Raw genomic sequence first — 15767 nt, forward strand, 5'->3', positions numbered from 1 at the left:
GTCTGTCTGTCATTACACTCCAACAACATACCCTGTCTGTCTGTCTGTCTGACATTACACTCCAACAACATACCCTGTCTGTCTGTCTGACATTACACTCCAACAACATACCCTGTCTGTCTGTCTGACATTACACTCCAACAACATACCCTGTCTGTCTGTCTGACATTACACTCCAACAACATACCCTGTCTGTCTGTCTGTCATTACACTAACATTACACTGTCTGTCTGTCAACATTACCCTGTACTGTCTGTCTGTCTGACATTACACTCCAACAACATACCCTGTCTGTCTGTCTGTCATTACACTCCAACAACATACCCTGTCTGTCTGTCTGTCTAACATTACACTCCAACAACATACCCTGTCTGTCTGTCTGACATTACACTCCAACAACATACCCTGTCTGTCTGTCTGTCTGTCTAACATTACACTCCAACAACATACCCTGTCTGTCTGTCTGTCTGACATTACACTCCAACAACATACCCTGTCTGTCTGTCTGTCTGACATTATACTCCAACAACATACCCTGTCTGTCTGTCTAACATTACACTCCAACAACATACCCTGTCTGTCTGTCTAACATTACACTCCAACAACATACCCTGTCTGTCTGTCTGTCATTACACTCCAACAACATACCCTGTCTGTCTGTCTGTCTGACATTACACTCCAACAACATACCCTGTCTGTCTGTCTGACATTACACTCCAACAACATACCCTGTCTGTCTGTCTGTCTGACATTACACTCCAACAACATACCCTGTCTGTCTGTCTGTCTGACATTACACTCCAACAACATACCCTGTCTGTCTGTCTGTCTGTCATTACACTCCAACAACATACCCTGTCTGTCTGTCTGACATTACACTCCAACAACATACCCTGTCTGTCTGTCTGACATTACACTCCAACAACATACCCTGTCTGTCTGACATTACACTCCAACAACATACCCTGTCTGTCTAACATTACACTCCAACAACATACCCTGTCTGTCTGTCTGACATTACACTCCAACAACATACCCTGTCTGTCTGTCTGTCTGACATTACACTCCAACAACATACCCTGTCTGTCTAACAGTGCTACTAGTGAAAGGTGTAGAATAAAGATGTCCTATTTCTATGTTTGTGAGTAATGATGTTAGTCATTAGCCCACGATCACACTAGTCTAGTAGAGTAGAGGTGAGGAGACGGTCACAGAGTCTTACTTCATCGTTGTGTCGTGTCGCTCGTTTCTCTCCTCCTCCTGCCTCTTCCTCCAGGAGACGACTGAAGGTCCTCTGGTCCTCAGAGCTCACCTCCCGGGAGTAATCCCTCCCTTCAAAGTAGTACATGTGGTCTGGACAGGGAGAGAGACAGGGACAGAGAGAGGGACAGGGAGAGGGACAGAGACAGGGACAGAGAGAGGGACAGGGAGAGGGACAGGGACAGGGACAGAGAGAGGGACAGGGAGAGGGACAGGGACAGGGACAGAGACAGGGACAGAGAGAGGGACAGAGAGAGGGACAGAGACAGGGACAGGGAGAGAGACAGGGACAGAGACAGGGACAGAGTGAGGGACAGAGTGAGGGACAGGGAGAGAGACAGGGAGAGAGACAGGGAGAGAGACAGGGACAGAGACAGGGAGAGAGACAGGGAGAGAGAGAGGGACAGGGAGAGAGCGAGACAGGGAGAGAGAGAGACAGGGAGAGAGAGAGACAGGGAGAGAGAGAGAGACAGGGAGAGAGAGGGACAGGGAGAGAGAGAGGGACAGGGAGAGAGAGAGGGACAGGGAGAGAGAGAGGGACAGGGAGAGAGAGACACAGGGAGAGAGAGAGACAGGGAGACAGGGAGAGAGAGGGAGAGAGAGAGACAGGGAGACAGGGAGAGAGAGAGACAGGGAGACAGGGAGAGAGAGAGACAGGGAGAGAGAGAGACAGAGAGAGAGACAGGGACAGGGACAGAGAGAGAGACAGGGACAGAGAGAGGGACAGGGACAGAGAGAGGGACAGGGACAGAGAGAGGGACAGAGAGAGGGACAGGGACAGAGACAGGGACAGAGAGAGGGACAGAGACAGAGAGAGAGACAGGGAGGGAGAGAGGGACAGAGAGAGGGACAGGGACAAAAAGAGGGACAGGGACAGAGAGAGAGACAGCGAGGGACAGAGAGAGGGACAGGGACAAAAAGAGGGACAGGGAGAGAGAGACAGGGAGAGACAGGGAGGGAGAGAGGGACAGGGACAAAAAGAGGGACAGGGAGAGAGAGACAGGGAGAGAGGGAGACAGGGAGAGGGACAGGGACAAAAAGAGACAGGGAGAGAGAGACGGGGAGAGAGAGACTGAGAGAGAGGGACAGGGACAGAGACAAAAAGAGGGACAGGGAGAGAGAGAGAGACAGGGACAAAAAGAGACAGGGAGAGAGAGAGACAGGGAGAGAGAGAGACAGGGAGAGAGAGAGACAGGGAGAGAGAGAGACAGGGAGAGAGAGAGACAGGGAGAGTGAGAGACAGGGAGAGAGAAAGAGGGACAGGGACAAAAAGAGACCGGGAGAGAGAGAGACAGGGAGAGAGAGAGACAGGGATAGAGAGAGAGACAGGGATAGACAGACAGGGACAGACAGACAGGGAGAGAGAGAGACAGGGACAGACAGACAGACAGGGAGAGAGAGAGACCGGGACAGACAGACAGGGAGAGAGAGAGACAGGGAGAGAGAGACAGAGAGAGAGACAGGGACAAGGAGAGGGACAGGGACAGGGAGAGAGGGACAGGGAGAGAGAGGGACAGGGAGAGAGAGGGACAGGGAGAGAGAGGGACAGGGAGAGAGGGGACAGGGAGAGAGGAGACAGAGAGAGAGGGAGAGAGAGACGGGGAGAGAGACGGGGAGAGAGGGAGAGACAGGGAGAGAGAGACGGGGGGAGAGAGAGAGAGACGGGGGAGAGAGAGAGAGAGGGGGGAGAGAGAGAGAGAGACGGGGGGAGAGAGAGAGACGGGGGAGAGAGAGAGACGGGGAGAGAGAGAGAGGGAGAGAGAGAGAGAGAGAGACGGGGAGAGAGAGAGAGAGAGACGGGGAGAGAGAGAGAGAGAGACGGGGAGAGAGAGAGAGAGAGACGGGGGAGAGAGAGAGAGAGACGGGGAGAGAGAGAGACGGGGAGAGAGAGAGAGACGGGGAGAGAGAGAGAGCGGGGAGAGAGAGAGACGGGAGAGAGAGAGAGAGAGAGAGAGAGAGAGAGAGAGAGAGAGAGAGACAGGGACAGGGACAGGGAGAGAGGGACAGGGAGAGAGAGGGACAGGGAGAGAGAGAGAGACGGGGAGAGAGAGAGAGACGGGGAGAGACGGGGAGAGAGAGAGAGACGGGGAGAGAGAGAGAGACGGGGAGAGAGAGAGAGAGACGGGGAGAGAGAGAGAGAGACGGGGAGAGAGAGAGACAGGGAGAGAGAGACAGTGAGAGAAACAATCTAAGAAAGAAATTGAGAAACCTGTCCAACCAAAAACATAGAGACCCGGAAAACCTGAGTCTACGCCTTCACTGTGGTGAATCACTAAAACAATACAGAAATACACTACGGAAAAATAAGGAACAGCACTTCAGAAATCAGCTCAATGCAATTGAAGAATCCATAGACTCTAACCACTTCTGGGAAAATTGGAAAACACTAAACAAACAACAACACGAAGAATTATCTATCCAAAATGGAGATGTATGGGTAAACCACTTCTCCAATCTTTTTGGCTCTATAACAAAGAATAAATAGCAAAAACATATACATGATCAAATACAGATCTTAGAATCAACTATTAAAGACTACCAGAACCCACTGGATTCCAGAACCCACTGGATTCCAGAACCCACTGGATTCCAGAACCCACTGGTTTCTCCAATTACATTGAATGAGCTACAGGACAAAATAGAAACCCTCCAACCCAAAAAGGCCTGTGGTGTTGATGGTATCCTCAATGAAATGATCAAATATACAGACAACAAATTCCAATTGGCTATACTAAAACTCTTTAACATCATACTTAGCTCTGGCATCTTCCCCAATATTTGGAACCAAGGACTGATCACCCCAATCCACAAAAGTGGAGACAAATTTGACCCCAATAACTACCGTGGAATATGTGTCAACAGTAACCTTGGGAAAATCCTCTGCATTATTATTAACAGCAGACTCGTACATTTCCTCAATGAAAACAATGTACTGAGCAAATGTCAAATTGGCTTTTTACCAAATTACCGTACAACAGACCATGTATTCACACTGCACACCCTAATTGACAACCAAACAAACCAAAACAAAGGCAAAGTCTTCTCATGCTTTGTTGATTTCAAAAAAGCCTTCGACTCAATCTGGCATGAGGGTCTGCTATACAAACTGATGGAAAGTGGTGTTGGGGGTAAAACATACGATATTATAAAATCCATGTACACAAATAACAAGTGTGCGGTTAAAATTGGCAAAAAACACACACATTTCTTCACACAGGGTCGTGGGGTTAGACAGGGATGCAGCTTAAGCCCCACCCTCTTCAACATATATATCAACGAATTGGCACGGGCACTAGAAAAGTCTGCAGCACCCGGCCTCCCCCTGCTAGAATCCGAAGTCAAATGTCTGCTGTCTGCTGATGATCTGGTGCTTCTGTCACCAACCAAGGAGGGCCTACAGCAGCACCTAGATATTCTGGACAGATTCTGTCAGACCTGGGCCCTGTCAGACCTGGGCCCTGTCAGACCTGGGCCCTGACAGTAAATCTCAGTAAGACCAAAATAATGGTGTTCCAAAAAAGGTCCAGTCACCAGGACCACAAATACAAATTCCATCTAGACACTGTTGCCCTAGAGCACACAAAAAACGATACATACCTTGGCCTAAACATCAGCGCCACAGGTAACTTCCACAAAGCTGTGAACGATCTGAGAGACAAGGCAAGAAGGGCATTCTATGCCATCAAAAGAAACATACATTTCAACATACCAATTAGGATTTGGCTAAAAATACTTGAATCAGTCATAGAGGCCATTGCCCTTTACGGTTGTGAGATCTGGGGTCCGCTCACCAACCAAGATTTCACAAAATGGGACAAACACCAAATTGAGACTCTGCACGCAGAATTCTGCAAAAATATCCTCCTTGTACAACGTAAAACACCAAATAATGCATGCAGAGCAGAATTAGGCCGATACCCACTAATTATCAAAATCCAGAAAAGAGCCGTTAAATTCTACAACCACCTAAAAGGAAGCGATTCCCAAACCTTCCATAACAAAGCCATCACCTACAGAGAGATGAACCTGGAGAAGAGTCCCCTAAGCAAGCTGGTCCTGGGGCTCTGTTCACAAACACAAACACACCCTACAGAGCCCCAGGACAACAGCACAATTAGACCCAACCAAATCATGAGAAAACAAAAAGATAATTACTTGACACATTGGAAAGAATTAACAAAAAAACAGAGCAAACTAGAATGCTATTTGGCCCTACACAGAGAGTACACAGCGGCAGAATACCTGACCACTGTGACTGACCCAAAATTAAGGAAAGCTTTGACTATGTACAGACTCAGTGAGCATAGCCTTGCTATTGAGAAAGGCCGCCGTAGGCAGACATGGCTCTCAAGAGAAGACAGGCTATGTGCTCACTGCCCACAAAATGAGGTGGAAACTGAGCTGCACTTCCTAACCTCCTGCCCAATGTATGACCATATTAGAGAGACATTAGAGAGACATATTTCCCTCAGATTACACAGATCCACAAAGAATTCGAAAACAAATCCAATTTTGAAAAACTCCCATATCTTTTGGGTGAAATTCCACAGTGTGCCATCACAGCAGCAAGATTTGTGACCTGTTGCCACGAGAAAAGGGCAACCAGTGAAGAACAAACACCATTGTAAATACAACCCATATTTATGCTTATTCATTTTATCTTGTGTCCTTTAACTATTTGTACATTGTATATTTATATATAATATGACATTTGTAATGTCTTTACTGTTTTGAAACTTCTGTATGTGTAATGTTTACTGTTAATTTTTGTTGTTTTTCACTTTATATATTCACTTTGTATGTTGTCTACCTCACTTGCTTTGGCAATGTTAACACATGTTTCCCATGCCAATAAAGCCCTTGAATTGAATTGAATTGAGAGAGAGAGAGAGAGACGGGGAGAGTGAGAGAGACGGGGAGAGAGAGAGACAGGGAGAGAGAGAGAGAGACGGGGAGAGAGAGAGAGAGAGACGGGGAGAGAGAGAGAGAGACAGGGAGAGAGAGAGACGGGGAGAGTGAGAGAGAGAGACAGAGAGAGAGAGAGAGAGAGAGACGGGGAGAGTGAGAGAGAGAGACAGAGAGAGAGAGAGAGAGAGACGGGGAGAGAGAGAGAGAGATGGGGAGAGAGAGAGAGACGGGGAGAGAGAGAGATGTGTTATTGTCATATACAAAATAAAAAAAGTGTAATGTGTTGTTTTAGAGGCTCAGCCATAAGTAATACAGCAACTCTGGAGCAAATCAGGATTAAGTGATTTGCTCGGGTATTCGAACCAATAACCTTGGTTACTGGCCCAACGTTCTAACCACTAGGCTACCTGCTGGTTACTGGCCCAACCACTAGGCTACCTGCTGGTTACTGGCCCAACACTCTAACCACTAGGCTACCTGCTGGTTACTGGCCCAATGCTCTAACCACGAGGCTACCTGCTGGTTACTGGCCCAACACTCTAACCACTAGGCTACCTGCTGGTTACTGGCCCAACGTTCTAACCACTAGGCTACCTGCTGGTTACTGGCCCAACATTCTAACCGCTAGGCTACCTGCTGGTTACTGGCCCAACGTTCTAACCACTAGACTACCTGCTGGTTACTGGCCCAACGTTCTAACCACTAGGCTACCTGCTGGTTACTGGCCCAACGTTCTAACCACTAGGCTACCTGCTGGTTACTGGCCCAACGTTCTAACCACTAGGCTACCTGCTGGTTACTGGCCCAACGTTCTAACCACTAGGCTACCTGCTGGTTACTGGCCCAACACTCTAACCATTAGGCTACCTGCTGGTTACTGGCCCAACACTCTAACCACTAGGCTACCTGCTGGTTACTGGCCCAACACTCTAACCACTAGGCTACCTGCTGGTTACTGGCCCAAATCTAACCACTAGGCTACCTGCTGGTAACTGGCCAAACGCTCTAAACACTAGGCTACCTGCTGGTTACTAGTCCAACACTAACCACTAGGCTACCTGCTGGTTACTGGCCCAACACTAACCACTAGACTACCTGCAGGTTACTGGCCCAACGCTCTAACCACTAGGCTACCTGCTGGTTACTGGTCCAACACTCTAACCACTAGGCTACCTGCTGGTTACTGGCCCAACACTCTAACCACTAGACTACCTGTAGGTTACTGGCCCAACGCTCTAACCACTAGGCTACCTGCTCTAACCACTAGGCTACCTGCTGGTAACAGGCCCAATGCTCTAACAGGGAGGCTACCTGCTGGTTACTGGCCCAACGCTCTAACCACTAGGCTACCTGCTGGTTACTGGTCCAACGCTCTAACCACTAGGCTACCTGCTGGTTACTGGCCCAGTGCTCTAACCGCTAGGCAACCTTCTGGTTACTGTCCCAACGCTCTAACCACTAGGCTACCTGCTGGTTACTGGCCCAACACTCTAACCACTAGGCTACCTGCTGGTTACTGGCCCAATGCTCTAACCACTAGGCTACCTGCTGGTTACTGGCCCAACGCTCTAACCACTAGGCTACCTGTTGGTTACTGGCCCAATACTCTAACCACTAGGCTACCTTCTGGTTACTGGTCCAATGCGCTAACCATTAGGCTACCTGCTGGTTACTGGCCCAATGCTCTAACCACTAGGCTACCTTCTGGTTACTGGTCCAATGCGCTAACCATTAGGCTACCTGCTGGTTACTGGCCCAATGCTCTAACCACTAGGCTACCTTCTGGTTACTGGTCCAATGCGCTAACCATTAGGCTACCTGCTGGTTACTGGCCCAACGCTCTAACCACTAGGCTACCTGTTGGTTACTGGCCCAATACTCTAACCACTAGGCTACCTTCTGGTTACTAGTCCAATGCGCTAACCATTAGGCTACCTGCTGGTTACTGGCCCAATGCTCTAACCACTAGGCTACCTTCTGGTTACTGGTCCAATGCGCTAACCACTAGGCTACCTGCTGGTTACTGGTCCAACACTCTAACCACTAGGCTACCTGCTGGTTACTGGCCCAACACTAACCACTAGACTACCTGCAGGTTACTGGCCCAACACTCTAACCACTAGGCTACCTGCTGGTTACTGGCCCAATACTCTAACCACTAGGCTACCTGCTGGTTACTGGCCCAACACTCTAACCACTAGGCTACCTGCTGGTTACTGGCCCAACACTCTAACCACTAGGCTACCTGCTGGTTACTGGCCCAACACTCTAACCACTAGGCTACCTGCTGGTTACTGGCCCAACACTAACCACTAGACTACCTGCTGGTTACTGGCCCAATACTCTAACCACTAGGCTACCTGCTGGTTACTGGCCCAATACTCTAACCACTAGGCTACCTGCTGGTTACTGGCCCAATACTCTAACCACTAGACTACCTGCAGGTTACTGGCCCAACACTCTAACCACTAGGCTACCTGCAGGTTACTGGCCCAATACTCTAACCACTAGACTACCTGCAGGTTACTGGCCCAACACTCTAACCACTAGGCTACCTGCTGGTTACTGGCCCAATACTCTAACCACTAGGCTACCTGCTGGTTACTGGCCCAATACTCTAACCACTAGGCTACCTGCTGGTTACTGGTCCAACACTAATCACTAGGCTACCTGCTGGTTACTGGTCCAAATCTAACCACACGGTTACCACAGGGACCCTAGGGAATATAATGCCATTTGGGATGCACCCTAATAGTGTAGAGTAGTGGAGGTTTACAGTGTAGATTGATGCCAGGTTTTGCTGTGGGGCCTCCATGAGCTTTTGCTACTCACTCTGTCCCTCAGATTCTCCCTCCTCTGTGGGCAGGTCCTTGGTCTGGGTGGGGGCTTCATCAGTCAGCCACTCCCCGTCTCTAGACTGACCCAGGATCAGACCCATGTTCACAGCCTGGATGGAGCTCTCTTCTGACGACAACAGCTTGTCCACTCCAAACTTCAGGATCTCGCTGAGCTGGAGAGAGACAGATGGAATAGGATGGATGAGGAGAGAGGAAGGGCAGAGTAGCCTGTTGATGGGACAGTGAGGTGTCAGGAAGGGCAGAGTAGCCTGTTGACAGGACAGTGAGGTGTCAGGAAGGGCAGAGTAGCCTGTTGACGGGACAGTGAGGTGTCAGGAAGGGCAGAGTAGCCTGTTGATGAGACAGTGAGGAGAGAGGAAGGGCAGAGTAGCCTGTTGATGGGATGGTGAGGTGTCAGGAAGGGCAGAGTAGCCTGTTGATGAGACAGTGAGGTGTCAGGAAGGGCAGAGTAGCCTGTTGACGGGATGGTGAGGTGTCAGGAAGGGCAGAGTAGCCTGTTGATGAGACAGTGAGGTGTCAGGAAGGGCAGAGTAGCCTGTTGACGGGATGGTGAGGTGTCAGGAAGGGCAGAGTAGCCTGTTGATGAGACAGTGAGGTGTCAGGAAGGGCAGAGTAGCCTGTTGACGGGATGGTGAGGTGTCAGGAAGGGCAGAGTAGCCTGTTGATGAGACAGTGAGGTGTCAGGAAGGGCGGAGTAGCCTGTTGACGGGACAGTGAGGTGTCAGGAAGGGCAGAGTAGCCTGTTGATGAGACAGTGAGGTGTCAGGAAGGGCAGAGTAGCCTGTTGACAGGACAGTGAGGTGTCAGGAAGGGCAGAGTAGCCTGTTGATGAGACAGTGAGGTATCATGAAAGAAATGGTTGCTGTTGCCAGGTATACTGACCGTGTGTTGCCAGGTATACTGACCGTGTGTTGCCAGGTATACTGACCGTGTGTTGCCAGGTTTACTGACCGTGTGTTGCCAGGTTTACTGACCGTGTGTTGCCAGGTTTACTGACCGTGTGTTGCCAGGTTTACTGACCGTGTGTTGCCAGGTATACTGACCGTGTGTTGCCAGGTATACTGACCGTGTGTTGCCAGGTTTACTGACCGTGTGTTGCCAGGTATACTGACCGTGTTTACTGACCGTGTGTTGCCAGGTTTACTGACCGTGTGTTGCCAGGTTTACTGACCGTGTGTTGCCAGGTTTACTGACCGTGTGTTGCCAGGTTTACTGACCGTGTGTTGCCAGGTTTACTGACCGTGTGCTGCCAGGTTTACTGACCGTGTGCTGCCAGGTTTACTGACCGTGTGCTGCCAGGGTTACTGACCGTGTGTTGCCAGGTTTACTGACCGTGTGTTGCCAGGTTTACTGACCGTGTGTTGCCAGGTTTACTGACCGTGTGTTGCCAGGTTTACTGACCGTGTGTTGCCAGGTATACTGACCGTGTGTTGCCAGGTTTACTGACTGTGTGCTGCCAGGTTTACTGACCGTGTGTTGCCAGGGTTACTGACGGTGTGTTGCCAGGGTTACTGACGGTGTGTTGCCAGGGTTACTGACCTGCAGACCGGCAGCAGCAGAGTGGGTGTGGTTAAGCAGAGAGAAACGCCCCTCTTCTATCACTGTGTTGGTAAGGCTGAGCTTAGAACTTGCCCGGGAGTACACAATCTCCTCTACCGTATCCCTCCCCAGGAGCCGGATCACCTTCACAGCCCTGTTAAATAGACCTCTGGTTACCCCACCACCAACTTATATACATGCATAAGTAAGAGAATATATAGCAGCTAATATATATTATTATTAACTCAGGGTCCTAGTGCTAATATATATTATTATTAATTCAGGGCCCTAGTTCTACTATATATTATGATAGGGCCCTGTGTTACCTAGTCTGTCCAATAGAACTAGGGCCCTGTGTTACCTGGTCTGACCACTAGAACTAGGGCCCTGTGTTACCTGGTCTGACCAATAGAACTAGGGCCCTGTGTTACCTGGTCTGACCAATAGAACTAGGGCCCTGTGTTACCTGGTCTGACCAATAGAACTAGGGCCCTGTGTTACCTAGTCTGACCAATAGAACTAGGGCCCTGTTACCTAGTCTGACCAATAGAACTAGGGCCCTGTGTTACCTAGTCTGACCAATAGAACTAGGGCCCTGTGTTACCTAGTCTGACCAATAGAACTAGGGCCCTGTGTTACCTAGTCTGACCAATAGAACTAGGGCCCTGTTACCTAGTCTGACCAATAGAACTAGGGCCCTGTGTTACCTAGTCTGACCAATAGAACTAGGGCCATGTGTTACCTAGTCTGACCAATAGAACTAGGGCCATGTGTTACCTAGTCTGACCAATAGAACTAGGGCCATGTGTTACCTAGTCTGACCAATAGAACTAGGGCCCTGTGTTACCTAGTCTGACCAATAGAACTAGGGCCCTGTGTTACCTAGTCTGACCAATAGAACTAGGGCCCTGTGTTACCTAGTCTGACCAATAGAACTAGGGCCCTGTTTTACCTAGTCTGACCAATAGAACTAGGGCCCTGTTACCTAGTCTGACCAATAGAACTAGGGCCCTGTTACCTAGTCTGACCAATAGAACTAGGGCCCCGTGTTACCTGGTCTGACCAATAGAACTAGGGCCCCGTGTTACCTGTTCTGACCAATAGAACTAGGGCCCTGTTACCTAGTCTGACCAATAGAACTAGGGCCCTGTGTTACCTAGTCTGACCAATTGAACTAGGGCCATGTTACCTAGTCTGACCAATAGAACTAGGGCCCTGTTACCTAGTCTGACCAATAGAACTAGGGCCCCGTGTTACCTAGTCTGACCAATAGAACTAGGGCCATGTGTTACCTAGTCTGACCAATAGAACTAGGGCCCTGTTTTACCTAGTCTGACCAATAGAACTAGGGCCCTGTTACCTAGTCTGACCAATAGAACTAGGGCCCCGTGTTACCTAGTCTGACCAATAGAACTAGGGCCCTGTGTTACCTAGTCTGACCAATAGAACTAGGGCCCTGTTACCTAGTCTGACCAATAGAACTAGGGCCCTGTGTTACCTAGTCTGACCACTAGAACTAGAGCCCTGTGTTACCTGGTCTGACCAATTGAACTAGGGCCCCGTGTTACCTGGTCTGACCAATTGAACTAGGGCCCTGTGTTACCTAGTCTGACCAATAGAACTAGGGCCCCGTGTTACCTAGTCTGACCAATAGAACTAGGGCCCCGTGTTACCTAGTCTGACCAATAGAACTAGGGCCCCGTGTTACCTAGTCTGACCAATAGAACTAGGGCCATGTGTTACCTGGTCTGACCAATCCGGTGGCAGCGAGCGGCAGCCTGCAGGTCATTCTGGGGGTTGAAGTCAGAGTCAATGAAGATCACAGTATCAGCTGCTGTTAGGTTCATCCCAACGCCTCCTATACAGCAGAGAGACAGGTCAGCGGTTATACAGGGGTCAGCAGGTCTACAGGGGTCAGAGGTTGAAGTCACTGTCTATGAGAGTAAGGGGGTCAGGTGTCAGTTTAGCCCATTGATCATGTTGTTAGCACATTACGTATTTGCTTTCATTGTTTATTCTTTCATTCTTTATTCTTTTATTGTTTATTCTTTTCTTTCATTGTTTATTCCTTATTCTTCATTGTTTATTGTTTATTCTTTTCTTTCATTGTTTATTCCTTATTCTTCATTGTTTATTGTTTATTCTTTCATTGTTTATTTCTTATTCTTTAGTTGATTATTCCTTATTCTTATGCTGTTCATGAAGGTGCATGTAGTGTGCTGCCCTACAGTGGGCGTCTACAGCTTGGAGACTAGAAGTGATGTAAAGGTCATAAAGCATGGTAATGAGAAGTTGTCGAGTCGGCTCCTTTTTCTCTCCGCTTTCATATTCTGGTTCAAACTTAAGAGAGAAACTCAAAACGCTTTTGGTCTCATTGACAGACAGCTGAAACATCCTCCCACTCTCTCAGCTCCTCTTCTCTCTCTCTCTCCGTGTGTCTGTGGTGTTCCAGCTCATTCTGTCAACAGATCAGATGGAGAGATAGAGAGGCGGAGAGATGTCTCTGCTGATAGTGGGAGAGTGACAGACACAGAATCACAGATCAAAGCTTGCTCTTGATGAGTACTGGTGAGCAGGGTTGGGGTTAAAGGTCAAGGGTTGAGTACCTGTGTTACAGGCTTTTGGTTTATCCATTTATATTTTGAGGTTGGACGTTAGCACGTGGGGCACACCGATTGGTGTCACCTCGTTAGTCAGTGTGTGTTATACCTATGCTGGTTTACCATCTCGTTAGTGGGAAGATGTTTCACCTATGTTGGCCCAGGTGATATTTAAGAGTGTCTGGCCCAGGTGATATTCCAGGTGATATTTAAGAGTGTCTGGCCCAGGTGTTATTTAAGAGTGGCTGGCCCAGGTGTTATTTAAGAGTGTCTGGCCCAGGTGATATTTAAGAGTGTCTGGCCCAGGTGTTATTTAAGAGTGTCTGGCCCAGGTGATATTTAAGAGTGTCTGGCCCAGGTGATATTTAAGAGTGTCTGGCCCAGTGCTCCAGTTGTCTTGATAGATGTGGAGGGTGAACACCGTTAGTTGGCCCAGGTGATATTTAAGAGTGTCTGGCCCAGGTGATATTTAAGACTGTCTGGCCCAGGTGATATTTAAGACTGTCTGGCCCAGTGCTCCAGTTGTCTTGATAGATGTGGAGGGTGAACACCGTTAGTTGGCCCAGGTGATATTTAAGAGTGTCTGGCCCAGGTGATATTTAAGAGTGTCTGGCCCAGGTGATATTTAAGAGTGTCTGGCCCAGTGCTCCAGTTGTCATGATAGATGTGGAGGGTGAACACCGTTAGTTGGCCCAGGTGATATTTAAGAGTGTCTGGCCCAGGTGATATTTAAGAGTGTCTGGCCCAGGTGATATTTAAGAGTGTCTGGCCCAGTGCTCCAGTTGTCATGATAGATGTGGAGGGTGAACACCGTTAGTTGGCTCTCCCTATTTGATTTGTAGACAAACGTTCCTTTATCTAATCTTCCCTGTTCTCGTTTTGCGCCACTTTTTGGTTTGCATCCTGTCTAAGTTTGGTGTGGGGTTTTCTTTTGTTTGCCTCTTACTGGGTGCTCATGCTGGGTGTCTTTTAGGTCCCAGTTGTTGTTGCTTTCAGTGGAGTACCTGTGTTACAGGCTTTGGTTTGAGTGTCTTTCAGAACCCCTCCTGAAATCCGACCCCCTTCTGTTTGAGAGAGAAGTTTTGTTTTTCTTGCTGGGGAACATAGCAGGGGTCAGGGTTAAGGACCAGTGAGAGGGTTAGGGGTCAGGGTTAAGGACCAGTGAGCGGGTTAGGGGTCAGGGTTAAGGACCAGTGAGCGGGTTAGGGGTCAGGGTTAAGGACCAGTGAGAGGGTTAGGGGTCAGGGTTAAGGACCAGTGAGAGGGTTAGGGGTCAGGGTTAAGGACCAGTGAGAGGGTTAAAGGGTCAGGGTTAAGGACCAGTGAGAAGGTTAGGGGTCAGGGTTAAGGACCAGTGAGAGGGTTAGGGGTCAGGGTTAAGGACCAGTGAGAGGGTTAGGGGTCAGGGGTTAGGACCGGTTAAGAGGTCAGGGGGTTAGGACCTGTCAGAGGTCAGGGGGTTAGGACCTGTCAGGGGTCAGGGGTTAGGACCTGTCAGGGGTCAGGGGTTAGGACCTGTTAGAGGTCAGGGGATAGGACCTGTTAGAGGTCAGGGGATAGGACCTGTTAGAGGTCAGGGGTTTAGGACCTGTTAGGGGTCAGGGGTTAGGACCTGTTAGAGGTCAGGGGTTAGGACCCGTTAGAGGTCAGGGAGAGCCCACCTGCTTTAGTGCTGAGTAGAAAGACAAAGACGTCTTTGCTGCTGAAGTTCTTGATGGCCAGGTTACGCTCTTCTCCCCTGACTGATCCATCCAGACGCTCATATCTGTAACCTGCAGGACAGAGAAATAACCTCTTAACCTGCCACTGTTACCTCAGGACAGAGAAATAACCTCATTTAACCTGCCACTGTTACCTCAGGACAGAGAAATGACCTCATTTAACCTGCCACTGTTACCTCAGGACAGAGAAATAACCTCATTTAACCTGCCACTGTTACCTCAGGACAGAGAAATAACCTCATTTAACCTGCCACTGTTACCTCAGGACAGAGAAATAACCTCATTTAACCTGACACTGTTACCTCAGGACAGAGAAATAACCTACTTTAACCTGCCACTGTTACCTCAGGACAGAGAAATAACCTACTTTAACCTGCCACTGTTACCTCAGAACAGACAGAACAAAAGCAACCTACAAAAGTAAATAAAAACAATATGGGGATGAGGTAGGTAGATTGGGTGGGCTATTTACAGATGGACTATGTACAGCTGCAGAGATCGGTTAGCTGCTCAGATAGCTGATGCTTAAAGTTAGTGAGGGAGATAAAAGTCTCCAACTTCAGCGATTTTTACAATTCGTTCCAGTCATTGGCAGCAGAGAACTGGAAGGAAAGGCGGCCAAAGGAGGTGTTGGCTTTGGGGATGACCAGTGAGATATACCTGCTGGAGCGCATGCTACGGTTGGGTGTTGTTATCGTTACCAGTGAGCTGAGATAAGGCGGAGCTTTACCTAGCATAGACTTATAGATGACCTGGAGCCAGTGTAGCTAGGGCCAGCCGACGAGAGCATACAGGTTGCAGTGGTGGGTGGTAGATGGGGCTTTGGTGACAAAATGGATGGCACTGTGATAGACTGCATCCAATTTGCTGAGTAGAGTGTC

The 15767-nt window shown here is 49.1% G+C and overlaps 1 protein-coding gene across 4 annotated transcripts in view; it reads right to left on the reverse strand.

Annotated features, from left to right (window-relative positions):
• chd1l (chromodomain helicase DNA binding protein 1-like) overlaps nucleotides 1-15767 on the reverse strand; it is a 93926-nt gene that overhangs the window by 50900 nt on the left and 27259 nt on the right. For all 4 annotated transcript variants that reach the window (XM_065009378.1, XM_065009379.1, XM_065009377.1 and 1 more), the window contains 5 exons: nucleotides 14827-14937; nucleotides 12309-12423; nucleotides 10566-10719; nucleotides 9001-9178; nucleotides 1223-1353 (listed from right to left, as the gene is read on the reverse strand). In XM_065009378.1, the coding sequence (XP_064865450.1) occupies nucleotides 1223-1353; nucleotides 9001-9178; nucleotides 10566-10719; nucleotides 12309-12423; nucleotides 14827-14937 (689 nt within the window). The remainder of the gene's footprint in view (nucleotides 1-1222; nucleotides 1354-9000; nucleotides 9179-10565; nucleotides 10720-12308; nucleotides 12424-14826; nucleotides 14938-15767) is intronic.

Source organism: Oncorhynchus nerka, linkage group LG24 (genome assembly GCF_034236695.1).
Source record: "Oncorhynchus nerka isolate Pitt River linkage group LG24, Oner_Uvic_2.0, whole genome shotgun sequence".
NCBI classification, from domain to species: Eukaryota; Metazoa; Chordata; class Actinopteri; order Salmoniformes; family Salmonidae; genus Oncorhynchus; species Oncorhynchus nerka.